The sequence below is a fragment of the Mustelus asterias genome, chromosome 19 (assembly GCF_964213995.1).
Source record: "Mustelus asterias chromosome 19, sMusAst1.hap1.1, whole genome shotgun sequence".
NCBI lineage: Eukaryota > Metazoa > Chordata > Chondrichthyes > Carcharhiniformes > Triakidae > Mustelus > Mustelus asterias.
In genome coordinates, this window is record NC_135819.1 from 3,618,921 (window position 1) to 3,643,406 (window position 24,486).

The window sequence follows — 24,486 nt, forward strand, 5'->3', positions numbered from 1 at the left end:
TCATCCCTCAGCCTTCTATGCTCCAGAGAAAAAAGTCCCAGTCTATCCAGCCTCTCCTTATAACTCAAACCATCAAGTTCTGGTAGCATCCTAGTAAATCTTTTCTGCACTCTTTCTAGTTTAATAGTATCCTTTCTATAATAGGATGACCAGAGCTGTACACGATATTCCAAGTGTGGCCTTATCAATGTTTTGTACAAACAACTTCAACAAGACGTCCCAACTCCTGTATTCAATGTTCTGACCAATGAAACCAAGCATGCTGAATGCCTTCTTCACCACTCTGTCCACCTGTGACTCCACTTTCAAGGAGCTATGAACATGTACCCCTAGATCTCTTTGTTCTGTAACTCTCCCTAACCCCCCCCCCCCCCCCCTGGTTTTTGAGGAGGTAACCAGTAGGATAGATAAAGGGGAGCCATTAGATGTAGCATACCTGAATTTTCAAAAGGCATTAAATATGGTGCTTCACAAAAGGCTAATAGGCAAGATATGGGCTCATGGAGTTGTGGATAATGTATTAGCATGGATAGAGGATTGGTTAATAGGTAGAAAACAGTGGGCACAAAAAGGGACTTTTTCAAGTTGGCAGGCAGTTAATAGTGGAGTGCTGCAAGGATCAGTGCTTTGGCATCAGCTACTTACAAATCTATATTAATTACTCAAATGAAGAGACAGAATGCAATGTATCTACGTTTGCTGATGATAGATACCAAGCTAGGTGGAGAAGTAAGCTGAGAGGAAGACACAGAGAAGCAACAAAGAGATATAGACAGGTTAGGGTGAATGGGAAACAAGATGGCAGTTGGAGTATAATATAGGGAAGTGCAAATTTATTGACTTTAGTTATAAGAATAAAAAATAATGTTTTTTAAAAGATGAGAAACTTGTTACATGTTGATGTTCAAAGAAACTTGGGTGTACCTATACAAGGAACGCAGCGAGTTGGTATGCAGATGTAGCAAGCAATTAGGAAGGCAAATAAATGACCTTTATTACAGGAGGATTGGAGTACAGATGTTAAGAAGTCTGGCTACAGTTGTACTGGGATTTGGTGAGATTGCATCTGGATTAGTATGTGCAGTTTTGGTTTCCACATTTAAGAAAGTATATATTTGCATTGGTACGGTACAGTGAAGGTCACTAATTTGGTCCCTTGGATGAGAGATGAGTAAATTGGGCATATTACGCCGGAGTTTAGAAGAATGTGAGTGGAGCCCATTGAAATGTACAAAATTCTGAAGGGGCTTAATAGGTTGGAAGCTGAGATTGTTTTTGCTGGTCAGGGAATCTAAAGTACGGAGGCACAGTCTCAGGATAAGGGATCGATCATTTAGGACTGAGATTAGGAGAAATTACTTCACTCAAATGGTTGTGATTCTTTGGAATTCTCTCCACCAGAGAGGTTATGGATACTACATTGTTGAATACATTGTGATATTTATAGTTTTGGACTCTCGGGGAATCAAGGGAGTGGACAGGAAAATGGAGTTAAAGCCCAAGATTAGCTATGATCGTATTGAATAGTCTGCTCCTGTTCTCGTGTTATTGTAATACCAGCAGCCGAAGGGGAAAAAATCATATAATCATACAGTGCAGGAATCAGCCATTCAGCTCATTATGCCTGTGCCATCCATTAAGTCTCACTTTCCTGTTCTTTCCAGAGGGCCCTAGAATTATTATTTTTTCAGTTCAAGTGTATATCCAATTCCTATTGATAGATAGTAAATGTATCTGCTTCCACCATCTTTTCAGTCAGGGCATTGCAGTTTTGTTTATTAAAATTATTCTCATCTAGCCTGATTCTTTGGCCAATTATATTAAACCTGTGCCCTCTGGTTACTGACACTCTTACTAGTGGGAGTAGTTTCTCCCCAAATTTTGTGCACTCCAACAATTCAGGACTCTTGGGTAGCATTGATTTTAATTGGTGTACTGTTGATGGCTGTGCCTTCAGCTGACAAGGCTAGATGCTGTTTAGTTCCCTCCCCAAACCTTTCTGTCTCTCTCACTCTCCTTTAAAATCTACCTCTTTGACCTGATTTTTGATCATTTTCCCTACAATATCCTTTTGTGGCAAAATGTGGAATTTTGTTTGAAAGTGCGCCTGTGAATTGCCTTGGGATGTTTTAGTTTAGTTTAAGTTTATTTATTGGTGCCAACACTCCGGTGCCTGTTCGGCTACACTGAGGGAGAATTTAGCATGGCCAGTGCACCTAACCCGCACATCTTTCAGACTGTGGGAGGAAACTGGAGCACCCGGAAGAAACGCACGTAGACGTGGGGAGAACACACAGACTCCACACAGACAGTAACCCAAGCCATGAATTGAACCCGGGTCCCTGGCGCTATGAGGCAGCAGTGCTAACCACTGTGCCACCAAAGGCACTGTGCGAATACAAGTCATTCTTGATAACTAGTGCTTCCTATCATATACACTAATGATAAAGGAGAACATTGAAAGACCATTGCACTGGCATTTTAAGATGACTACCTGACTTAGAATTCACTTTCTTTGATTGTAGATTAGAATAAAACGAAACCATTTGACCCCAATAACATTATATAAACCATGTACAATCTGCCATTCACTTTGCTCAACCATTCAATTTCCTGAAATAATTTCTGTCTGAATACTCCTTGTTTCCTCTTGGTAATCGAGGAGAACTGAAGAATCAGTTCTATTTTTATGTTTCCAATATTCAACTATGCCCTTCAGGGATAACCATCCACTCCATCTCCCCTGCAACCTCAACATTCACACTGTCGTGTAGAGAATTTGATCAACACATGAGTTTGTGCCCAAATATTAGCCAAAGTACAATCATTAAACTCTACGGCTGGAATCTTACCACTGTTCACACCAGCAGGATTTTCCCATTCCGCTGCAGTGAATGGAGATTTGGCTGGCCACCAAATTCTCCGACTTCACTGCAGCGGGAGCACAGCAAGTAAGATCGCATACTACAAATCCTAAATTTTGAATTAAACAATACACTGAAAGAACCTTTCGGAAACATCAAATGTGCATAGTCTTTGTAAACATCTCATTAACTGAAAAAAAATGATTATTCTGTAGAGTTTAAAATGTGATGTTCATGATAAGAAATAAGACAGCCCTGTTGAGTCATGCTGTGAGATTGGGTTTCCAAGGTCTGTCTTGGATACATAAGGTGCTTTGTGAATAGGCAATGAAGTTGGACGAAGCACAGCAACAGCCTGTGAAGTAATGGAGTTCTTGTCAATGAAGAAGTCAGTGCCCAATCGTGATGATTTTTCTATCATGATCATGTCTCCCAGTAAGTAAAGGCTTTGTATTATATAACTCGTCTCATTCTAGAGTACGGCTGGAAATAATCCAAGCTTGTCAAAATGAGGACTTCGCTCTGTATTTCTGAGGCTTTCCTTTGAAAAAAACATCTTATTTTTGTGTTCATTTCTTCTAAACAAATGCAATGCTCAATTTTAGCCTTAAGTCGTGGGCAGCACAGTGGTTAGCATTGCTGCCTCACAGCACCAGGGACCCAGGTAAAAAAATATTCCTAGCTTGGGTCACCGTCTGTGTAGAGTCTGCATGTTCTCCCCGTGTCTGCGAGGGTTTCCTCTGGGTGCTCTGGTTTCCTCCCACAGTCCAAAAGAAATGCTGGTTAGGTGCATTGACCGTGCTAATTCTCCCGCAGTGAATCCAAACAGGTGCTGGAGTGTGGCGACTAGGGGATTTTCAGTAATTTCATTGCAGTGTTAATGAAAACCTACTTGTGACACTAATAAATAAACTTAAACTTAAGTCAAAAGTTACTGCCCTTCAAAGTAAGTTCATTAAAATAATGGCAGCAGTCTTTATTTTTTCAAAGTGTTCTATTGAAGGATATTCATACCATTTTTTGTAATTGAATATTGTATTGATTACTGGCACTATATTTAGTGGCATTTTGTTATGAGAGATGTTTTGGAGTAGATCAAATAATCAATTTATCTGTGTGTACATTTTTTGTTCTTTTTAGGATAATGCATTATATGAGGCACTGATATATAGAGACCATGATCTGAATGATGGGATTCAATATTCGTCCAATGCTAGGCAATACCAGACAGCACTTACCCTCCCTAAAAATAGAGTGGTTGATTTCTGTTAATGAAAGTTGTTCATCAGTTGTGTCAGTGGACATTCTCACTATCATAAATGTGATGGCCGTCCTCCACACTACACGTGCTAATCTATATCAGTATAAAAGGGAGCCAGATTTAGTAAAGTAACAATGGCCCAAATGTTCCTTTCTCAGTAGCAACGATTGGTGATCAAATTAGTAAAGGCAACTACTTTATCATCATGCTGGTAGCGCCCAGGTTGTCATTAAAAGAGGTACTAAAACCTAGAAAGAATGTGCATTTATTTACACCTTTCACAACCTCAGGACATCCTAAAGTGCTTTTAACTCCAATTAAGTACTTTTGAAATGTGGTCTCAGCAACCAATCTCCACAGGACATAATGACTAAATAATCTGTTCTTCATGGTGTTGGTTGAAATCTAAATTTTGACCCAAACATTGGGGAGAACTCAACTGCACTGCTTCAAAATAGTGCCTGAATTTTTGATGTCCACCTGAGAGGGCAAACCGAGCCTCCATTTAACTTCTCATCTGAAAGACAGCATTTTGAATAGTGCAGTACTCTCTCACTGAAGTGTCAACCTATATTTTGTCTCTGGAGTGGTTCTTAAGCCGACAACCAGTGAAAGGAGGCACCAGACAAATGTAACTAGAGACGCAGAAAGAAACAGTTACGAGGATAAAGAAATCTCAGAAATCCTGTTTTCCATGTGAGATGCATGAAGGATTATTTAAATCACTGAAAACCAAACACCGGGAAAGCCGGATAGAGAACAGACATCTGCTGAAAGGAAAAATCAAAAATGCACACACAATTAAGTATTAACTACCTGGATTACCTTTTGGTTACCATAAATTTAGGTTAGTGACCAGGAAAATGAGTACTATACTCAGAACTAAAAGCAAGTTACTGCAGCGGCTGGAATCTGAAACAAGAACAGAAAATGCTAGATAATCTCAGTAGGTTCGAGAGCATCTGTGTAGAAAGAACGGACTTAACGTCTAGATGACTTCATCAGAGCTGAGATTTTCCAGAGTGACCTTTTTGTGTTGCACGGTGGCACAGTGGTTAGCACTGCTGCCTCTCAGCGCCAGGGACCCGGGTTCAATTCCCGGCTTGGGTCACTGTCTTTGCGGAGTCTGCACGTTCTTCCTGTGTCTGCATGGGTTTCCTCTGAGTGCTCCAGATTCCTCCCACAGTCCAAAAGACGTGCTGGTTATGTGCATTGGCCATGTTAAATTCTCCCTCAGTGTACCCGAATTGGCGCCGGAGTGTGGCGACTGGGGAATTTTCATAGTAACTTCATTGCAGTGTTAATGTAAGCCTACTTATGACACCAATAAATAAACTTTTGTGTACTATACTCAGAATCCTGCCTTGAATGTTGTCATAACACTGGAGACATGCAGATTACAAAATCTATATACTTTCTTATTTTGTCTGGAACAAAAACTGACATTTGTGTAAATCAAATCAATTTTGGGCAGAGTTAGCAGAACAATAAAACAACATCAAAACTCAGCCTTCCACATTGTGTACAGTGTTCACATCGTGCGTTTTGAAGTGTTCAGTAAGTGAGAAAATTTGTAGTTGATTTTGCTTAATGTGATTTAACCATTCTCCTTATGTCTAGAATATTAGACTTATAAATTGCAATTTGTACTTATAAAGTATTGTGTGTAATCATGTTCATCAATTAGAATAAGATTAGTGGATGACTATTATTACTTTTTCATTTTCTTGTGAGTTTTGTATCTTCATCACATCGGGAGGTCTGGAAACTGGATTATGGCTTCTTAATGTTACTTTTATACCTCACCCAAGTAGTTATTATTCACTTGTGAGCTTTGGTACGTTATGTACAACTGAGCCCTGTCCCTTCCTTGCCTGTTCGCCACACCAAAAACTATCTAATTGTTTACCTTATAGCTTTTTGTGGACTTTGCTACATGCAAATTAGTTGCCCACGTTTCTCTAAGTAACTACATTTCAAAAAGTACTAATTTGCAAGTAGCAAGGTCTTTAAAAAACTGTGATCAACTATGAGATAGCTTTATGTTTGAAGAACAGGTGAGCAAAGAAAAGGCCTCGGTTGTGATGGTTACAGAGTTAAATAATCTACCAAATCTTGCAAGTGAATAATGACTACTTGGATGCAGTATGAAAAGACAGATGGCCTCAAGAAACCCAGTTTACAGATAGTACCTTCGGATGCAAAGAAATACTTGGAGATATTCTAACATTTTGAAAGCACTTGTTATAATCCAGGTCAGAAATTCTGAGGTATTTTTTGAAGTCAACCTGGATCATAAATTTTGCACTTTGAGTTTGGCTTGGGTAAGCATAAGATGCTTCACTGGAGGTGTAATTCAAATGACCCACGAGGGAGCTTTTATCAAACAAAGTTTATTTAAGAATATAGTCAACATATATAAAGAAAATTAGAAATAAATTTTACCAATTACAAACAAGAAAAAATAAACAAACATGATCTTGTATAAACCTTAACAACAAAATGCACTGTTCCAACCAAACAAGGCCCCAAAACAAACACCCTTTTTGGGATTAGCTATTATGCTCACGTTTTGTTGTTGGATCCTGCAGTTTTCTTGACACACACCCAGACAAGCTGAAGTCAAAACAGCAGGAAGAGATTGCCAGAATACTGCATCCAGTCTAAAGCCCAAACACCTTCTAACTAGTCAACAGCCAAAACTGAAAGTGAAAAAAACTCTTGGCAGAGAAAAAAACTGTCTCACCTGACCCCTCAATCATACTTCCCACAACAATTCAAAAGGTTGTAAGCTCCCAGAAAGTGTATTAGGTCCAGATTAAAAACAAACAAAACCCCATTTAAACCATTTAAGCAGCAATAAAAAGACATCTAATCAGGCAGCTGGTGCCACAATGAAAAAATATGAAGTGGCTTATAACTGCAGAGAACATGATTTTAAAAATACATTTCTTAAAGGCACAGTAGTATCACACACCATATAAATCAAATTTCAGTGATTCCTTCGAGCAATGGTTGCTGACTAGCAATCAAGACCAAGATTTCTGGATCACTTTTCGCTACCCTAACCTAGGTATGCTACCAACTGAAATTCCTCTGTCCGTCCCAAGTGACACAGTAAGAAGTTTAACAACACCAGGTTAAAGTCCAACAGGTTTATTTGGTAGCAAAAGCCACACAAGCTTTCGGAGCTCCAAGACGTCCCAAGTGAGTCAGGCTATGACATCATGGATAGGGAATCAAATCTGGTTTTTGCCAATTTGCCTAGGTTAGCTGTTTGCTAGCTAATCTTACTGAGGAACTAGGACAACTTAAATATAAATTTGTACTGGCACCACAGCAAACCTAGCATAAATTTACATTTGTGTCTAGCAAGAGGATTTAAAACAAAATCTGGCAACATCTTTTGGAATATTGCATAATATTTGTGAGAGATCTCTTCTAGTAATTGTAACCTCTGGATTTTAAATTGTTTATCTGCTTGCAAGTCATGATGTTTAAAATTATACTTGCTGAATCCATTCTATGAATTCAGCATGAAGAATTGAAAGATTTATTAAGAGCACTCTCTCCTCTGAGTCAGAAATGATTAATCCAGGGCGATTTATGAATTAGGGGCAGGAGTAGGCCATTTGGCCCCTCAAAATTGCTCTGCCATTCAAGATCATGGTTGATATGATTGTAATCTCAACCCCACGTTTGCCTACCTCCAGATAACCTTTCACCCCCTTGTTAATCAAGAACCTATTCTGCTCTGCCTTAAAAATATTCAAAGATTCTGCTTCCATTGCCTTTTGAGGAAGTGAGTTCCAGAGACACTCAACCCACAGAAAAAAATCATCTCCATCTTAATTGAGTGACCCCTTATTTTTAAACAGTGATTAGATTAAGGACAGCATGGTGGCACAGTGGTTAGCACTGCTGCCTCACAGCACCAGGGTCCTAGGTTCAATTCCGGCCTCAGGTCACTGTTTGTGTGGAGTTTGCACATTCTCCCTGTGTCTGCTTGGGTTTCCTCTGGGTGCTCTGGTTTCCTCCCACAGTCCACAGATGTGCGGGTTAGGTTGATTGGCCATGCTAAAGTGACCCTGGTGTCAGGGGGATTGGTGGGGTAAATATGTGCGGTTACGGGAATAGGACCTGGGTGGGATTGTGGCCGGTACAGACTCGATGGGCTGAATGGCCTCCTTCTGTACTATAGGGATTCTATGTTTCTATGATTCTCTGATCCTCTCCATATTAACCTTGTCAAGACCTCTCAGGATCTTAAAGGTTTCAATCAAATTGCCTCTTACTCTTCCAAAACCTAGTGGCTACAAACCTAATCTCTCCAACCTTTCCTCATAAGATTACTTGCTGATTCCCGGTATTATTTTATTAAATCTTCTTACTTAATAGTTACTTACTGAACCTTGCTGACATCCCTTGAGTTTAGAAATTGATACTTGGCCCTGCTGTAGTTACTGTATAACATAATTAATGTAATAAGATTTAAATTGATTTAGATTAGATTCATTTACAGAACACACCAAATATCTGAAAATAATACTTTTTAAACATAAATAGAAATTGTTGGCTTCTTGTGAATACTTTATAATTTGTTCAAATATGAACTGACACCAGAGTAAACATGGACTTCAATATCCCTTACCCTTTTCTCATATTAATTGACGTAGTTTAGGTTGACATTTGAGTCACCATCCAAGACTTCTTGTACATCTTGTACGGCTGAGCTAGCTCCTATTGCTTGATCTCTCAAGTGGCTTTTATAAAATTCCAGAACCTGTGTTGCTTCAGGGTAGGCAGCCATACATGCTCAATCAGTGTTGTGTCTTGCAGATCAATTGATTTTTTTTCCCCCGCATGTGAGCACTAGACAAATGTCCTGTTAATTTAATTTCAATTCCGTCACAAAGCAAGTTTCTGTAAAATCCTGCTACTGTTCCGAGCTAGGAGTGAATAGCCTAGAGGAAGTACTTTGAATAACCTTCCATGATGTGGACCAGAGATTTTACATTAGGGATGGAGTGTAATGATTGATTGGTGCCTTCCAGTGTCTTTAGCACAGTGCTTCAATCTGTAATGTTGCTACTATCATAGTGCGTTAAGGTGGAACTGAGACAGAAGATCAACCATGATCGTAGTGGATGGTGGAGGAGACCCAAAGGGCCAAACCGTCAACTCCTTCTTCTATTTCTTATGTTCTTATTCAGCTATAATCTGAAACCTCATAAGTCCTTACTCGCCCCAGTAAATCCTTACAGACTGGTTCAGAGTCCAGTCAATCAAATATGAAATAATCAGGCTGCTGATATGCTTAGCAAGAAGTTTAACAACACCAGGTTAAAGTCCAACAGGTTTATTTGGTAGCAAAAGCCACACTGATATGCTGATATCAGTGCTTAGCAGCAGCCAATAAGATAGTTTGAAAGTGACACAATCAGGATTGAGACATGGGGTGGTACTTTCTAGCCGTGCTCACCCCAAAATCAGAAATTTCTGCCCAAGGTCAACGGACCTTTGCATGGTCCACCAAATTTTCTGTCCAGCCTGCTACAATTTCCTTGACTGGCGGGACAGGAAAATTCCACCCCTGGTTTCAGTTGGCTAATGCGATTGTTGATTTTTTTTTACATTATATATTGGCTTCATGATTTCAATTATGTAATATCCTTGAAATGTAGTGACTTCACAGTAGTAGCCAACTTTCTTAAATTGATGTTGTGTCACTTGATTTTAAAAAGTTAGACAACACAAGACAAATTTTATGCATCTTGTTATTGCCACATAAGGGGTAAAAATTGACTCCTCAAATACCACTCCAAGTCTGACCGTAACAAAGTTTTCCTGAGTTTAAAATAAAAATGAGTTTGTTTTCATTGAATCAAAAACCCACCAAGAAAAGATAAAAATATTTGAAAACATAAACCCAAGTCTGATCTATGACATGTGCGCACACACACGCGTGCACACACACATTTCTTGTCTATTGGAATACATTTTCCTGTTAGAACTGAGTATAACTGTTTTTCTTTAAATTAAATATCTTAGTCTTCGTAGTTTAAATCATGCAACTGCTGTCTCCAAATTTATTTTATTCATTCTTGGGACGCAAGTGTGGCTGGCAAGCCCAGCATTTATTGCCAAATCCTAATTACCCTTGAAATGAGTGCCTTGTTAGGCAATTTCAGAGGGCCATTAAGGGGCAACCACATTGAGTGGGTGTGGAGTTGCATGTAGGCCAGACCGGGTAAGGGTTGCAGATTTCTTTCCACATAGGACATTAGTGAACCAGATGAGCTTTTTCTAAAATCCAGTGGCTTTGCGATTATTGTTAATGAGACTAGCATTTTGAAACCAGATTTATTCATTAACTGAATTTAATTTCTCCCAGAAGATTGTGTTGGAATTCTCTAACCCAGAGGGTTGTGGGTGTTCCATTATTGAATATACTTAAGACTGAGATAGACAGATGTTTGGTCTCTTAAGGAATCAAGGGATATGGGAAGCAGTGGGAAAGTTGAATTGAAGCTGAAGATCAGCCACGATTGTATTGAATGGCAGAGCAGGCTCAATGGGCCATATGATAATGATTTCTAGTTTGAAAAGATAAAGCAAAAAACATGGCCAAGGTTCAGAATGAAACGTCATTGGATCAATGAATTGTCAATAAAATTAGTAAAATAAACAGCAGTGGAGCTGAAGATGTTCCTGTAATTTTACAAACTCCTAAGATCATTTGTTACATTGGACTTTAAACAAATAAATGTCAAAGATTTTCACAAATAAAAACAGAAGTTATGATGGTATATTAAGCGTTGTTACTGTGTTTTTGTTTAGAAGCAAACATGAGGCCAACCGAGACAGGTTCAGATTCTAGCTCCTCTTCTGCTGGTGCACAGTCTGGAGTGCCGACACAAGTGGTACAGCAGGTTCAGGCATCGCAGCAGGTGAGTGAACAGAGAATAGTGCAGTGAATCTTCATACAAATTAAATTTATACATGTTGAATATATTATGTAACTCTCTACTCAGACAACAGTGTAATCAGAAAGTGCCTTTATGTACTTTTTCTCTTCTAAAATTATCTTATACCCTTTGAAGGGATTTGATATTGATTTATGTCATTAGTATGGAATTGGTTTTGTTACAATCTGTGTGGGTTTAAACCATAAACCAAAAGGACCTAATTTACCCAAACATCCACCAAAATGCAGAATTTACCAGTAAGATTTCGTGTTTTGTAACTTTTACTTTAACATTTATCAGAAAAACACAAATTAAACATGAACTGACCGGCAAATGATATTTCAAATGAGTTGTACTCACCAGCAGGTGTATTCTATCCATTATCGCCAGACACAGACATTGGGAGCAGGAGTAGACCGTTTGGCTCTTTGAGCCTGCTCTGCCATTCATTATGATCATTGCTGATCATCCAACTCAGTAACCCGTTCCTGCTTTCCCCAATATCCTTTGATCCCTTTAGCTCCAAGATCTAACTCCTTCTTGAAAACAAACAAATGCTTTGGTTCAACTGCTTTCTTTTTGGTAGAGAATTCCACAGGTTTTCCACCCTCTGGATGAAAATATTTCTCCTCATCTCAGACCTACAGGTTTATACCGTACATTCAGACTGTGACCCCTGGTTCTGGACTCCCTACCATCGGGAACATCCTTCCTGCATCTGTCTAGCCCTGTTAGAATTTCATAGGTTCAGACGAGAGTCCCCCTTCATTCTTCTAAACTCCAGCAAATATAATCCTAACTGACTCAATCTCTCCTCGTGTCAGTCCTGACATTCCAGGAACCAGTCTAGTAAACCTTAGCAAGAACGTCCTTTCTCAGATAAGGAGACCACAACTGCACACGCTATTCCAGGTGTGGTCTCACCAAGGCCGTGAATAACTGTAGCAAGACATTCCTGTACTTGAATCCTCTCACTATGAAGGTCAACATACCATTTGCCTTTTTCACTGCCTAATGCACCTGCATGCTTATTTTCAGTGACTGGTGTACAAGGATGCCAGATCTTATCACGCATTTCCCTCTCTTAATCTATAGCCATTCAGATAATCTGCTTTCCTATTTTTGCTACTAAAGTGGATAGCCTCACATTTATCCACATTATGCTCTATCTGCCATGCATTTGCCCACTCACTCAACTTGTCCAAATCGCACTGAAATATCTCTGCATCCTCTTCACTGCTCACTCTCCCACCCAGCATTGTGTCATCTGCAAATTTGGAGATATTACATTTAGTTAATTCATCTAAATCATTAATATACGTTGTGAATAGCCAGGGTCATATCACTGATCCCTGCAGTACGCCACTAGCCTGCCACTTGGACAAAGACCCATTTATTCCTACTCTTTGTTTCCTATCTGCTAACCAGTTTTCTATCTATCCCAATACACTACCCCCAATTCCATGTACTTTAATTTTACACACTAATTTCTTATATGGAACTTTTTGAAAGTCCAAATAAACCACATTCACTGGAACCTCTACTAGTTAAATCCTTGATGAATTCCAGTAGATTTGTCAAGCATGATTTTCCTTTCGTGAATCCATGCTGACTCTGTTCGATCGCGACAGTTTTCCAAGTGCTCTGCTATTAAGTATTTTATAATGGCTCTAGTATTTTCCCCACTCCCATCGTCAGGCTGACTGCTCTATAATTCCCTGTTTTCTCTCCTACCTCCCTTTTCAAATAGTGGGGTTACATTAGCTACCCTTCAATCCATATGAACTATTCCAGAATCTGTAGAATCTTGGAATATGACCACCAATGCATCCACTATTTCTAGGGCCACCTCCTAAAGTACTCTAGAATGTAGATTATCAGGCCCTGGGGATTTATTGGCCTTCAATCCCATCAATTTCCCAATACCATTTCCCTTCAGTTGCTTCCTCTCACTAAACCCTGTGTTCCCCAGCATTTCTGGTACATTACTTGTGTCCTCCTTTGTGAAGACGGAACCAAAGTATGTATTTAATTGGTTAGGCATTTCTTTGTACCCCATTATAAATTCCCCACTCTAGCAAATACTACTTATAGGACATCAGTCCCTGTCCTGTGCAGATGTAGCCTGTCCAGTTTGTACTGGTCCCACCTTCCCCAAAATCGATCCCAATGTCTTAGGAATCTGAAACCCGCCCTCTTGCACTATCTCTTCAGCCATGTATTTATCTGAAATATCCTGTTATTTCAGCTCTGACTAGCACGTAGCATTGGTAGTAATGCTTAGATCAGTACCTTTGAGGTCCTACTTTTCAACTTACTTCCTAACTCTCTTCTATTTTTGGGACCTGATTCTTTTTTTACTTACATTGTTTGTACCAATGTGTACCATGACTATTGGTTGTTCATTCTCCCCCTCCAGAATTTCCTGTAGCCATTCTGAGACAGCCTTGGCCCTAGCACCGGGGAGGCAACATAGTCCCCTGGAAACTCGTTTGCAGCCACAGAAAAGCCTATCTATTCCCCTTACAATTGAACCCCGTACAACTATTGCAATTCCCACACCCCTCTCCCATGTAGCAGAGCCAACCGTGGTGCAACAAATGTTGTTTTCCCCCCAAGAGGCCATTTCTCTCAACAGTATCCAAAGCTGTATATCTATGTTGCAGGGGGGGATGGCCACAAGAGACTCCTGCACTACCTGCCTGGTCCTCTTACTCTCTGCCTGGTGGTCACCCATTCCCTTCCTGCCTGTGCAATCTGTGCAGTGTGACCACCTCTCTCTATGTGCTATCCATAATACACTTCACATTGTAGGTGCTCCACAATGTCCCAGCTACCGCTCCAGCTCTGAAACCTGGGTTTACAGGAGCTGCAGCTGGCGACACTTCCTGCACACATGCTGGCCTCGGGCACTAGAAATGTTCCCGGCTTCCCACGTAAGGTAGGAGGAGCAGAGCTTTGAGATCTCCTGCATGACTTACCTCTTTAAATTAAACATTTCAGAAGATAATTAAAACCAAATAATATCAATTATTCTTGGGCCCTTCTTCCCTGGTCCTTGTTACTACAGAGTATAATCCTTCCAAACTATAGACCATAAAATAAAGACCTTACAAACTATAAGTGATAAAAATAGTAAACACCTGACCACACTCACCCGATCAGCTGTTTCCACTTGCCCTGTGTCACTTTTGAACCCACCTCAGGAGCTCCAAACTACAAGCCATCACTCAGATTTCTCTCTCCACTCTTGTGGGTTTTCCTGTGATGTCACTCTTTTGGCATACTCCAGTAGAATCCAGAAGGTTCATAGCAATCCTGATGGCACAGATTCCCCAGAGGCTCCTTTATCTGTTCTCATTAATAAACCCTATTAAATATACAGTGAATGGTAGGACATTAGAGAGTAGAGTACCAGAGGGATCTTGGGGTGCATGAAGACAGGTAGATAATGTTTTAAAAAGGCATATGGGATATTTGCCTTTATTAGCCAAGGTATAGAATATAAGAGCAGGGAGGTTATGATGGAGCTGTATAAAATGCTTGTTAGGCGACAGCTGTGTGCAGTTCTGGTCGCCACACTATAGGAAGTATGTGATTGCACTAGAAAGGGTGCAGAAGAGACTCACCAGGTTGTTGGCTGGGATGGACTGTTTCAGCTTTGAAGAGAGACTAGTTAGGCTGGGGTTGTTCTCAGAGCAGAGAAGGCTGAGGGGGGACCTGATTGAGGCGTACAAAATTATGAAGAAACTTTGTCCCTTAGTAGAGAACCATTAATCAGGGGCATAGATTCAAGGTAATGGGCAGGAGATTTAGAGGGGATTTGGTGGGAATCTGGAACTCTCTGCCTGAAAGAGTGGTGAAGATGGGAACACTCACAGCATTTAAGAAGCATTTAGCTGAGCATTTGAAATGCCATAGCATACAAGGCTTTGGACCAAGTGCTGGAAAATGGGATTAGAATAGATGGATGCTTGATGGCTGGTGCAGACCTGATGGGCCAAAGAGCCTCTTTCTGTGCTGTAAAACACTATGACTCTATGAAATGGGTTGCTCACCTCTGGAAAGCTGTTCAATTCACAATCTCTGCTTTAACCTTTCTTTGGCATTCTGTCCTGTTTAACTATTATACACACAGTTTGTATATGTGCCTTCGTTGTTCTCTCCTCTTGTCGTAGCTCTCCTTCGTGTGCAGTTCAAATGGCTGTTGTATATTAATTTCCTTCCTGTTGGCAATGCTTTAAGGTTAAGGGTTGCCAGGTCGCTTGAACCAGTATTTTTATTATTCAAGAAAGCTGCAATAAATCCCTTTACAACTGATACAAACTCTTAAAAATTCCTTTCAAATGTCCTCAAAAACAATTACAAATTCCACAGACATTTTAAAGAAATTACAAATTTTCCTTAACGTACTGCTTCTGGTTCATAGGTCGTCACACTGTGGGCTTCCACAGATGTTATCAATGTTGTTGAATGGTAGGGGGTACAACTCGAGTTAAAATTGGCCATGTACTTCTGAGATTCAATTCATTAAAGTAACAATACATCTCTGTATCAATAGAATTAAAAACAATTTAGCATCCGATGCTTTCCTGCTAAATGTTTTTTTGATGACTGGCACAGACATGATGGGCCGAAGGTTTTATGTCTTTTCTTTTGACTTCATTAGTAAATCACTTCAAGTTGTATTTTTTGCTACAGTACTATCTATTCTCTGTACCATTCATCAGCTGAGAAGATATTTGCTGTCTGTTAAATCTTGTAAACTGCTGCTCTGAGTTGCGTGTGAGCAGCTTAAGGTGATTTATACTGTGATTTGTTGTCTTCTGTCTGTGGAGTAACAGCTCATCTCAGATCTTACTTTCCTATCTTGGAAAATCCAAAAATGTAAATTCACCACAAGGTCTATGGTGCTTGCAAACCTCCATCCAAACGCTCCACAGCACAGCTAATTAAATCAATAATCAAAATACTGAATAAAAGCATAACTTTTAGAATTATTTTTGATTATTATCCACAAGCAGTCTGGCTGAGAACCGATGGAACCAGCAAGTGCAATTGGGAGGTAACTTTGGGATTTGAATTTGTTTAAAAGTCCACGGCTTAATCACTTGAATAGATGAAATATTGTTTTATTTTTGAAAGCAACTATGTGCTAATTCACTTTGATCTTAACATGAAAAGTAATTAAACCTGAACAATGTTTTATGATATTTTAGGTTCTCCAATCTGAAACTCCTTTAAATTCAGAATGGAGTTTTTCTTCGTAAGGAAACCTTTTGGAAAAGAGACACGTTCTCCTCGTGTCTGCGTGGGTTTCCTCCGGGTGCTCCGGTTTCCTCCCACAGTCCAAAGATGTGCGGGTTAGGTTGATTGGCCAGGTTAAAAATTGCCCCTTAGAGTCCTGGGATGCGTAGGTTAGAGGGATTAGCGGGTAAAATATGTGGGGTGGGATTGTGGTCGGTGCAGACTCGATGGGCCGAATGGCCTCCTTCTGCACTGTAGGGTTTCTATGATTCTATGAATGCTGCTGCCCTGCACTGGAAGGATTTGGGAATCGGGTACACTTAACATTCCTCAGCAGGCCCAGGTTGGAGGACCTAGTGAGAAATGTGCAGGTCCAGTCTAATGTAAGTAAAAAGCAGTGTAGTGACTGCCACACCATGGAAGTTCAGTCCCCATATGATTATGATAAACCAATAATGAGTGGGAGGATTTTGGCAAAAATAACAATAGAAGTAAAAATAGCCTGAAGATACTAAGCTGAAAAGTTCAGAGACAGGATTTTGGGTTTTGGTTTGGATCAGAGACAAATGGAGATCATGACTCCACAGCATGTGGGAGTCATCTGGCAAGTGATTTTCCCTAAATTGGTCATGTAGTGACAAGAGGGAAGGCTTACGTTTAATTCAGCATGGCATGTGGGCTCTCGAAGCTGGAGGTCAATTAGCAGGCCCTCCAGTTCAGAAGAAGCAGCAGCCTGCAGTTCAGATGAGAGAAAGAGAGTGGGTAACCTCTCTGCAACTTTTGAAACTTTAAAATTAAGAAAAGGATTCAGCAGCCCCTCAACAGGGAGACCACAAGCCATATCTGTGGCCTGGCAGGTGGGGACGACCTCGAGGCTTGCCTGGACTTTGGCCTCATCACCCACATGCCCACCTCACTGCCACCGACACACTGCCTCCAGACAGCTGGCCTAGTCTCCAATGCATTGGAGAGCCTGTAGGCTGACTGGAAAATTTAGCCGGGCTCTGATAATAGGCCTTAATAGAGCTGTAATTTCCCTCAGTTAGCCACATGTAGGAGGTTAGCCTTTCAGACTTCCTTCCCACTTCCAGAATAACACCCCGAGGGAAAGATGATGCAGGTAAACTTTCACAATGACCAGCGCCTGCCTGCTTTTATACTTGCCTTCGTATAAAGGCAATATTTCATCCTCAGATCACAAAGAGCATTAAATGTAATATGTATACTTTCGGGCCTGGAAAAAATGAAATATCAAAAATACAACAGGAGTGATGAAAAACAAGAAGTCTGATGGTGTGAGAAAAACTGCATCAGGGCCAAAGGCTCTGTTGCCCAAAAAGAGTTTTATACAGTGATGCATGTAACATAAGAAATAAAACAAACAAATTAGGAGTGCAAAGCCTGATTAAAGGTTATGATGTAATGGTCATCATAGAGTCCTGGGTACAAGCTAGGTATGGCTGGGAGATATATATTCCAGATTATAGAATTTAAAAGGATAGGGAAATTGGAAAAGTATGAGCAGTAATATTGCTGAAGGACACTTTTGGTGTATTTGAAAGAGGGTATACTTGTAAGGTTGAGCAAGCTAGGGACTGCTTTAGGTAGAATTGAGGATTAGAAAAAAAATACAAAGTGGGAGTTGTTTGCAGACCTCCAAATAGCAGTAATAACGTTGATCAGAAAATTTGTTGCAAACGCAGTGTAATGGTTTTCACATAGACTTGTAGAAATAGAAAACCTCGAGTCCCAATGGCACCCTATTTCTTGAGTGTGTTTGACCGTTTCTCTGGAATAATATGTCCTGAGAGCAGGCCATTCTTAGTTATGAAGAACTAGTCAAAATCTAATGGTAAGGAAGCACCTAGCTGACAGTGACCACAATATGATTGAACATGATCGTTTCGAGCTTTAAAATGTCAAATCAAGTCACAAACCAAGATTTTAAAGTTCGGCAAGACTGACTTGTATAATTAAACAAACCCGGTCAACAAAAGAAATACAAAAAGAAAATCCCACAGACAGAGAGATATAAAGAGTAGCAAAGGGGTACATGGAGAATAGTTGGAGCTGCAAATAGTTAAGGGAACAGAAGTATCTGAGTGTAATGCGAGCGGCACAGTGGTTTGCACTCCTGTCTCACAACTCCAGGGGCCCGTGTCCAATTCCTGGCTTGGGTCACTGTCTGTGTGGAGTCTGCACATTCTCCCCGTGTCTGCATGGGTTTCCTCCTGGTGCTCTGGTTTCCTCCCACAGTCTGAAAGACATGCTGGTTAGGTGCATTGGCCATGCTAAATTCTCCCTCAGTGTACCCAAACAGGCGATGGAGTGTGGCAACTAGTTTTCACAGTACCTTCATTGCAGTGTTAATGTAAGTCTACCTGTGTCACGAACAAATAAACTTTAAATTCCAAAAAAACTTTAAACTTTTCTTAAAGACCGGAGCTTATATGGATCCTGAACTTCCATCATGTGGCATCAGAGTCAGATTGCCACTCCGCTCTTCGGTTCTTCCATAGAAATCCAGGCAATCTTTTCTTGCCTGACCTTCCGACTCAGGCCGGATGCGCAGAAGCTGTAATATTGATAATGGACACTATTGCTGTATTATATTGTGTGTAGGATAGCACAATACTGAGGCCTTCAGCCGAGGGCTGCACAGTCGGACTTGAGGAGGCCATGCCCCCTTTTTAACACTGTTAGCTTCCGTAAAGCAGGTAAGTTTAAAGCTACTTTTAAGCCATGGAGAAAGGTTTGTAAGCTAAGTGGGTAGGATTCAGGGAGGGTGTTTGGTGGTCGAGGATGTGTGGTTGGGCAAACAGTGGCGGGGGGGGGGGGTCAGTTGAGGTGGTCGGGGGCTGAGCATTAGGTGTAAGGGGTTGTCATGGACATCAGTATTATGGTCACCCACTGAGAAATAGTTTTAGTTCTTTGAACTTTCCCTGGATAACAATTGCTGCAAGACAAGCTGAACCATCCAAACTTTGTGATTAAAGTTGTACTCTGGGATGGTTCTGATTGCATGGCAATTGCTCAATGTGAACTTCCTCGACAATTGCCGGACAGTCCTTACCTGGAGTCTTTTGGGTTTGAGGAAATCACACATGAGGAAGGCACACATGCACTGTGAGTTTCAAATTAGCAGATACTGCTGAATGATTTGTATGCCAAAAGCCTCTTAAAAAGTGAGTTTACTTTCAATTTGTCCAAATTTCAAGAAATTGCTCCATTTGTGGTGTTAAAATGAAATAAACTTGCTGCAGAAAGTCAGGGATGGTAAGTACCATATAAAAAACCCCTGCTGGTAGTAAATAAATTGGCCCTAGAACTCAGCAAAATTTTACATTTTTAATTTTTTTCTTACTTTTCCTTTCTGTATCTTTATTTTCCGACTCACTCAATCTAATCCTTCTGACTTAATCTATATTTTTCTTTCTGTGTTCAATTTGACTCTAACTACCTTTATTTATTTTTCCATGATTCTCCTGCTTTTTTAATCTTTAATTAAGCAGAAGAATGTTTGTCCTGTTGCTCACCAGGTCCCAAATGCCCCATTGACTTTGCTGTGCCATTGTGGGGGAATTTGCTGGTACCCCGCCAAGTGGTTCTAGATAGTGGGAGGCAGCCAACCATTGCCTGTGATGGTCCCGTCATTGTCAATGGGATCTCCCATTGATTCCACCCCGCCTCCCACCACCAAGAAGCCCGCGGTGGGATTGCTGCCGGCGGGACCAGAAGCTCCTGCCGGTGGGAAGAGCTGGAAAATCACCTCCATTATCATTTTGTACTCTTAACATTTTTTGCTGCAAATTCTTTTCGAGGTTATTGATGAGGGAAAGAAATCTAACAAATGGGGCTCATCATGAAATGCCCGATTCCAGAAAATGTTGTGCCTTTATTTTCTCTGGTACTGTATTGGGTTATTTCAACATATTGCTTTAAATAGAATAAAAATTTACACTAATGAGAATATGTTGACTTTTCTGTTGCCTTATAACCTGACTCTGTAACAAAAGTTTCATTTCCTATGGGCTGGTCCTTTAATTGTAAGTTGCAAATCGGAATTATTTTAGCCACAATCTCATTGTCCTATTCATTATAACCTTTCACTGAGACCTGCTTCAAGGCACGTTCCTGCTAAATCAAATGGGAAAGTCTAACATGGAATTGAAAAAAAAAAGTCCTTTATTAGGATCATTCATTTAAATACAATAAAGCTTTTCCAAGGATATTGGCATGTACAAGAGGAGTAAGAGGCAAGTTGGGTGGAACTATGATTCAAGCAACCAAGGAATTGCTGCAATTTTTTACAATGAGGTTTCAGGGTATGAAATCTCAGTAAAATTAAAAATGACAACACCACTAACATGAAATAGGACAATTATCCCACAGTTTTGAACTCCAATATTCACAAAAAATTAAAAGCAATACTTGCTACAAGAAAGTTTTGAAGAAGATTTTTATTTATATAGTTATATGTAATAAATTTTGGTAATTATAGTTCTACTGAATGAATACACAAGCTGTGTTATTTGGAAAATTTGTGTGGATTTGCAAAGCCCATCTGGTGAGGAGTGATGTGGTTGCAGTTTATTTTCTAGATTTATCTTTACAGCATGTGGTAATATTTTTAAAAGTAAAATTCAAATAATATATAAGCCAGTCAAGATTTTGATATGCAATTGTATGAATTAGAAGCAGAAGTAGGCCATACTACTACTTGAGCCCGCTTCATCAATTGATAAGATCTTAGCTGATTGAGGCCTCAAGGGGAAGCAGTGGTATTGTCGCTGGACTAGTAATCTAGAGATCCAGCATTCAAATCCCACCATGGCATCTAGCCTAATTGAATTCAATAGAAATCTGGAATTCAAAAGTCTAATGGTGACCATGAACCCAATTGTCATAAAAACCCAAGTGGTTCACTAATGTCCTTTAGGGAAGGGAATCTGCCACCCTTACCTGGTCTGACCTACAGATCCACAGCAATGTGGTTGACACTTTAAAAAAAAAATGTCCTCGTCGATGGGCAACAAATGTTGACCCAGCTCGTGATGCCCACATCCCATGAACAGAAGAAAACTCAATTTTCCTGTCTCTATACCCTTTGATTCCTTTGTCAGTCAAGAATCTATCTAACTCAGCTTTAAAAATATTCAATGACCCTGCCTCCACTGCTCTCGAGGGAAGAGAATTCCATGGGCTAATGAGAAAAAAAAATCATCTTCCTCTTAAGTGGGAGACTCCTAAATTTTAAACTGTGTCCCTTAACTCTAGTCTCTCTCATAAGGGGAAACAACCTGTCGGCACTCACCCTGTCAGTTTCTCTCAGGATCTTGTATGTTTCAATCAGATCACCATTATTTATCTGGTAGAGCACTAAACACAAGAAATCAAACAATGGAACTAAAAAAAAAACAAAGACACCGTTAAGATAAATGATAATCCCCAATCATTTGCACAATTGATGGGCTTAATAGACAAACTTTGCTCACCTGAAAATTTGGATATTGCCAAGGCTGCAAATATCTTCTGAGTATTAGCTGAGCCAGAATCAGGAACTAGGGATGTAAGAAGCAAGACTTTATTTGCTACTTCCCATTTCTCTGAAAGCAGCATCCATTCCATTTGCACTCTTTAGCTTCACAGTTAAAATATTAATGCTCCATGTGAATAAACACATCACAACTAAATTCTTTAACTGCCAGTAGTAGCCATTGCTGAGCAAACATCAAATTAACATTTTGAGAGAAATATCTAATGGATGAGTTGGCTCCTGGATCAATCTATGTGTCAATATTACATTAAAATGAGGGCATTAAATGTGTTGAGGTTTTTTTTCCTCTGCATATAGTGGGCCGGATTCTTCCACCTCGCCTGCAGCTGGGATTCTCCAGTTCTGTTGCAGTGAATGGGGATTTGGCCGAGTGCTAAATTCTCCTTTCTTGCTGGTAGCTGCGGTGGGGTGCAAACAGCCGGAGAATTCCGGACCATTTGGAAATAAATAAAATACATCTTTTAAAAAACATAGAAAATAGAAGTAGGAGTGAACCATTTGAGCCTGCTCCACCATTCATTTTGATCATGGCTGATCATCATATTATCCTGATCCCGCCTTCCCCCATATTTCTTGATTTCTTTAGCCCCAAGAGCTATATCTAATTTCTTCTTGAAATCACTCAACATTTTGGTCTTTCTGTGGTAGTGAATTCCACACATTTACCACTCTCGGTGAAAACAATTCTCCTCCCCTTGGTCCTAAAAGGTTTACCCCTTATCCTCAAACTATGACCATCTAGTTCTGGACTCCCCAACCATCGGAAACATTCCTTCTGAATCTACCCTATCTAATCCTGTTAGAATTTTATAAGTTTCTATGAGATCCCCTCTGACTCTTCTAAACTCCAATGAATACAATCCTAACTGAAGATATGACAGACTTGCCATCCCAGGAATCAGTCTGGTAAACCTTCGCTGCACTCCTTCTATAGCAAAGACATCCTTCCTCAGATAAGGACACTAAAACTGCACACAATATTCCAAGTGTGGCCTCACCAACAATTGCATTAAAACAATGGAGTGTGTTAATTCATGTACAGGTTCTTCTTCCAGTGCCCTCCCCTCCACATTTAAACTACAATTAAAATTTTGTAGTAATTCGGGGAAGAAGTTGTTTGAAGAATTTCCAGCAAATTGCACAGCTTTTTATGGAGACAGTTGAGTTCAGAAATCTGCGTGCATTATAATCATGGCATCACTGCAGCATACACAGCAGGCTCCAAGTGTTATTGTTGGTAGTTGGGAATTATAAAGTATTCATTAGTAAATGGCTGATTTAAACTTGACATTAATTCTGAAATCTCAGTAAATTTGCACTGAAAGAGAATATATGGGAAATTCATCTGATGTGATCTGGAAGCTTTACTGTGGTTGAGGTTAAAAATTGTTAACATCATATTTCATTAATGCCTGGTCTGGAAATGAATACTACTGGAAAATTATCACAGAGATCATAGAATCCTACAATGCATAAGGAAGCCAATCGGCCCATCGAGTCTGCACTGACCATAATCCCACCCAGGCCCCATTCCCATAACCCCATGTATTTACCCTAGTTAGTCCCCCTGACACTAAGGGGCATGGCCAATCCATCTAACCTGCACATCTTTGGACTGTGGGAGGAAACCGGAGCACCCGGAGGAAACCCACGCAGACACGGGGGAGAACGTGCAAACTCCACACAGACAGTGACCCAAGCCAGGAATTGAACCCAAGTCCCTAACGCTGTGAGGCAGCAGTGCTAACCACTGTGCCATGTGCACCCCAATTGTTCCATTTCAAGAACTTGACCTTCCTTAGTCTATAAAAAAAATAGATAAATAGATACTGATAAATCCAAAACAGCATAAGTTAGAGGAGCCAGCTTGAAGAATTTGAACTCATTTCTATTTGCATTCTTAATTCTGGAATAATCAATCATTTCTACATCTGATACTGAAATATATATGGTAGCAAAGGTTCAGACTGTTGTAGTCTGAAGATAAAGCATGCAACTTTGCAGAGACTTGTATTAACAACAAAACCTCATGCAGGCTAATAACAAGGGACTCAGCCTGTCTCTGGCATGCACAATAGGAATTAAAAACTACAGTGATACACTGATATGTTAAGAATATTATTCCCTACAGGATGTGGGGCTTGGTATTTCAAACTTCGTTTGAACTTACTTTGTTGATAATGTTGGATGAATCAGCCTTATTTCTAGATAAGGTGTGCCTGACCACACAAAATGAGTAATGAAATCCATTCAACATCCATTCAACATCCATTCTGAATGCCGAAGCCAAAAATAATATTCTATTTTAACACTTCTATTCCCAATGTTAGATTTGGGTTTTTTTCTTTTAAAATAAAGCATTTTTTGCAGTCTTTCATTAATAAAACATACCAGCAAAACTTCAACAATTCTCACCCCCCTAATCCACCTAATCTACACATCTTTGGACATTAAGGGGCAATTTAGCATGGCCAATTCACCTAAACTGCCCATCTTTGGACTGTGGGAGGAAACTGGAGCATCCAGAGGAAACCAACGCAGAGCTGGGGAGAACATGCAAACTCCACACAGTTACCCAAGGCTGGAATT

At 40.1% G+C, this 24,486-nt stretch overlaps 1 protein-coding gene across 7 annotated transcripts in view; it reads left to right on the plus strand.

Annotated features, from left to right (window-relative positions):
• LOC144507683 (MHC class II regulatory factor RFX1-like) overlaps positions 1–24,486 on the plus strand; it is a 131,269-nt gene that overhangs the window by 34,000 nt on the left and 72,783 nt on the right. For all 7 annotated transcript variants that reach the window (XM_078234871.1, XM_078234867.1, XM_078234869.1 and 4 more), the window contains exon 3: positions 10,966–11,075. In XM_078234871.1, coding sequence (XP_078090997.1) covers positions 10,966–11,075 — 110 coding nt within the window. The remainder of the gene's footprint in view (positions 1–10,965; positions 11,076–24,486) is intronic.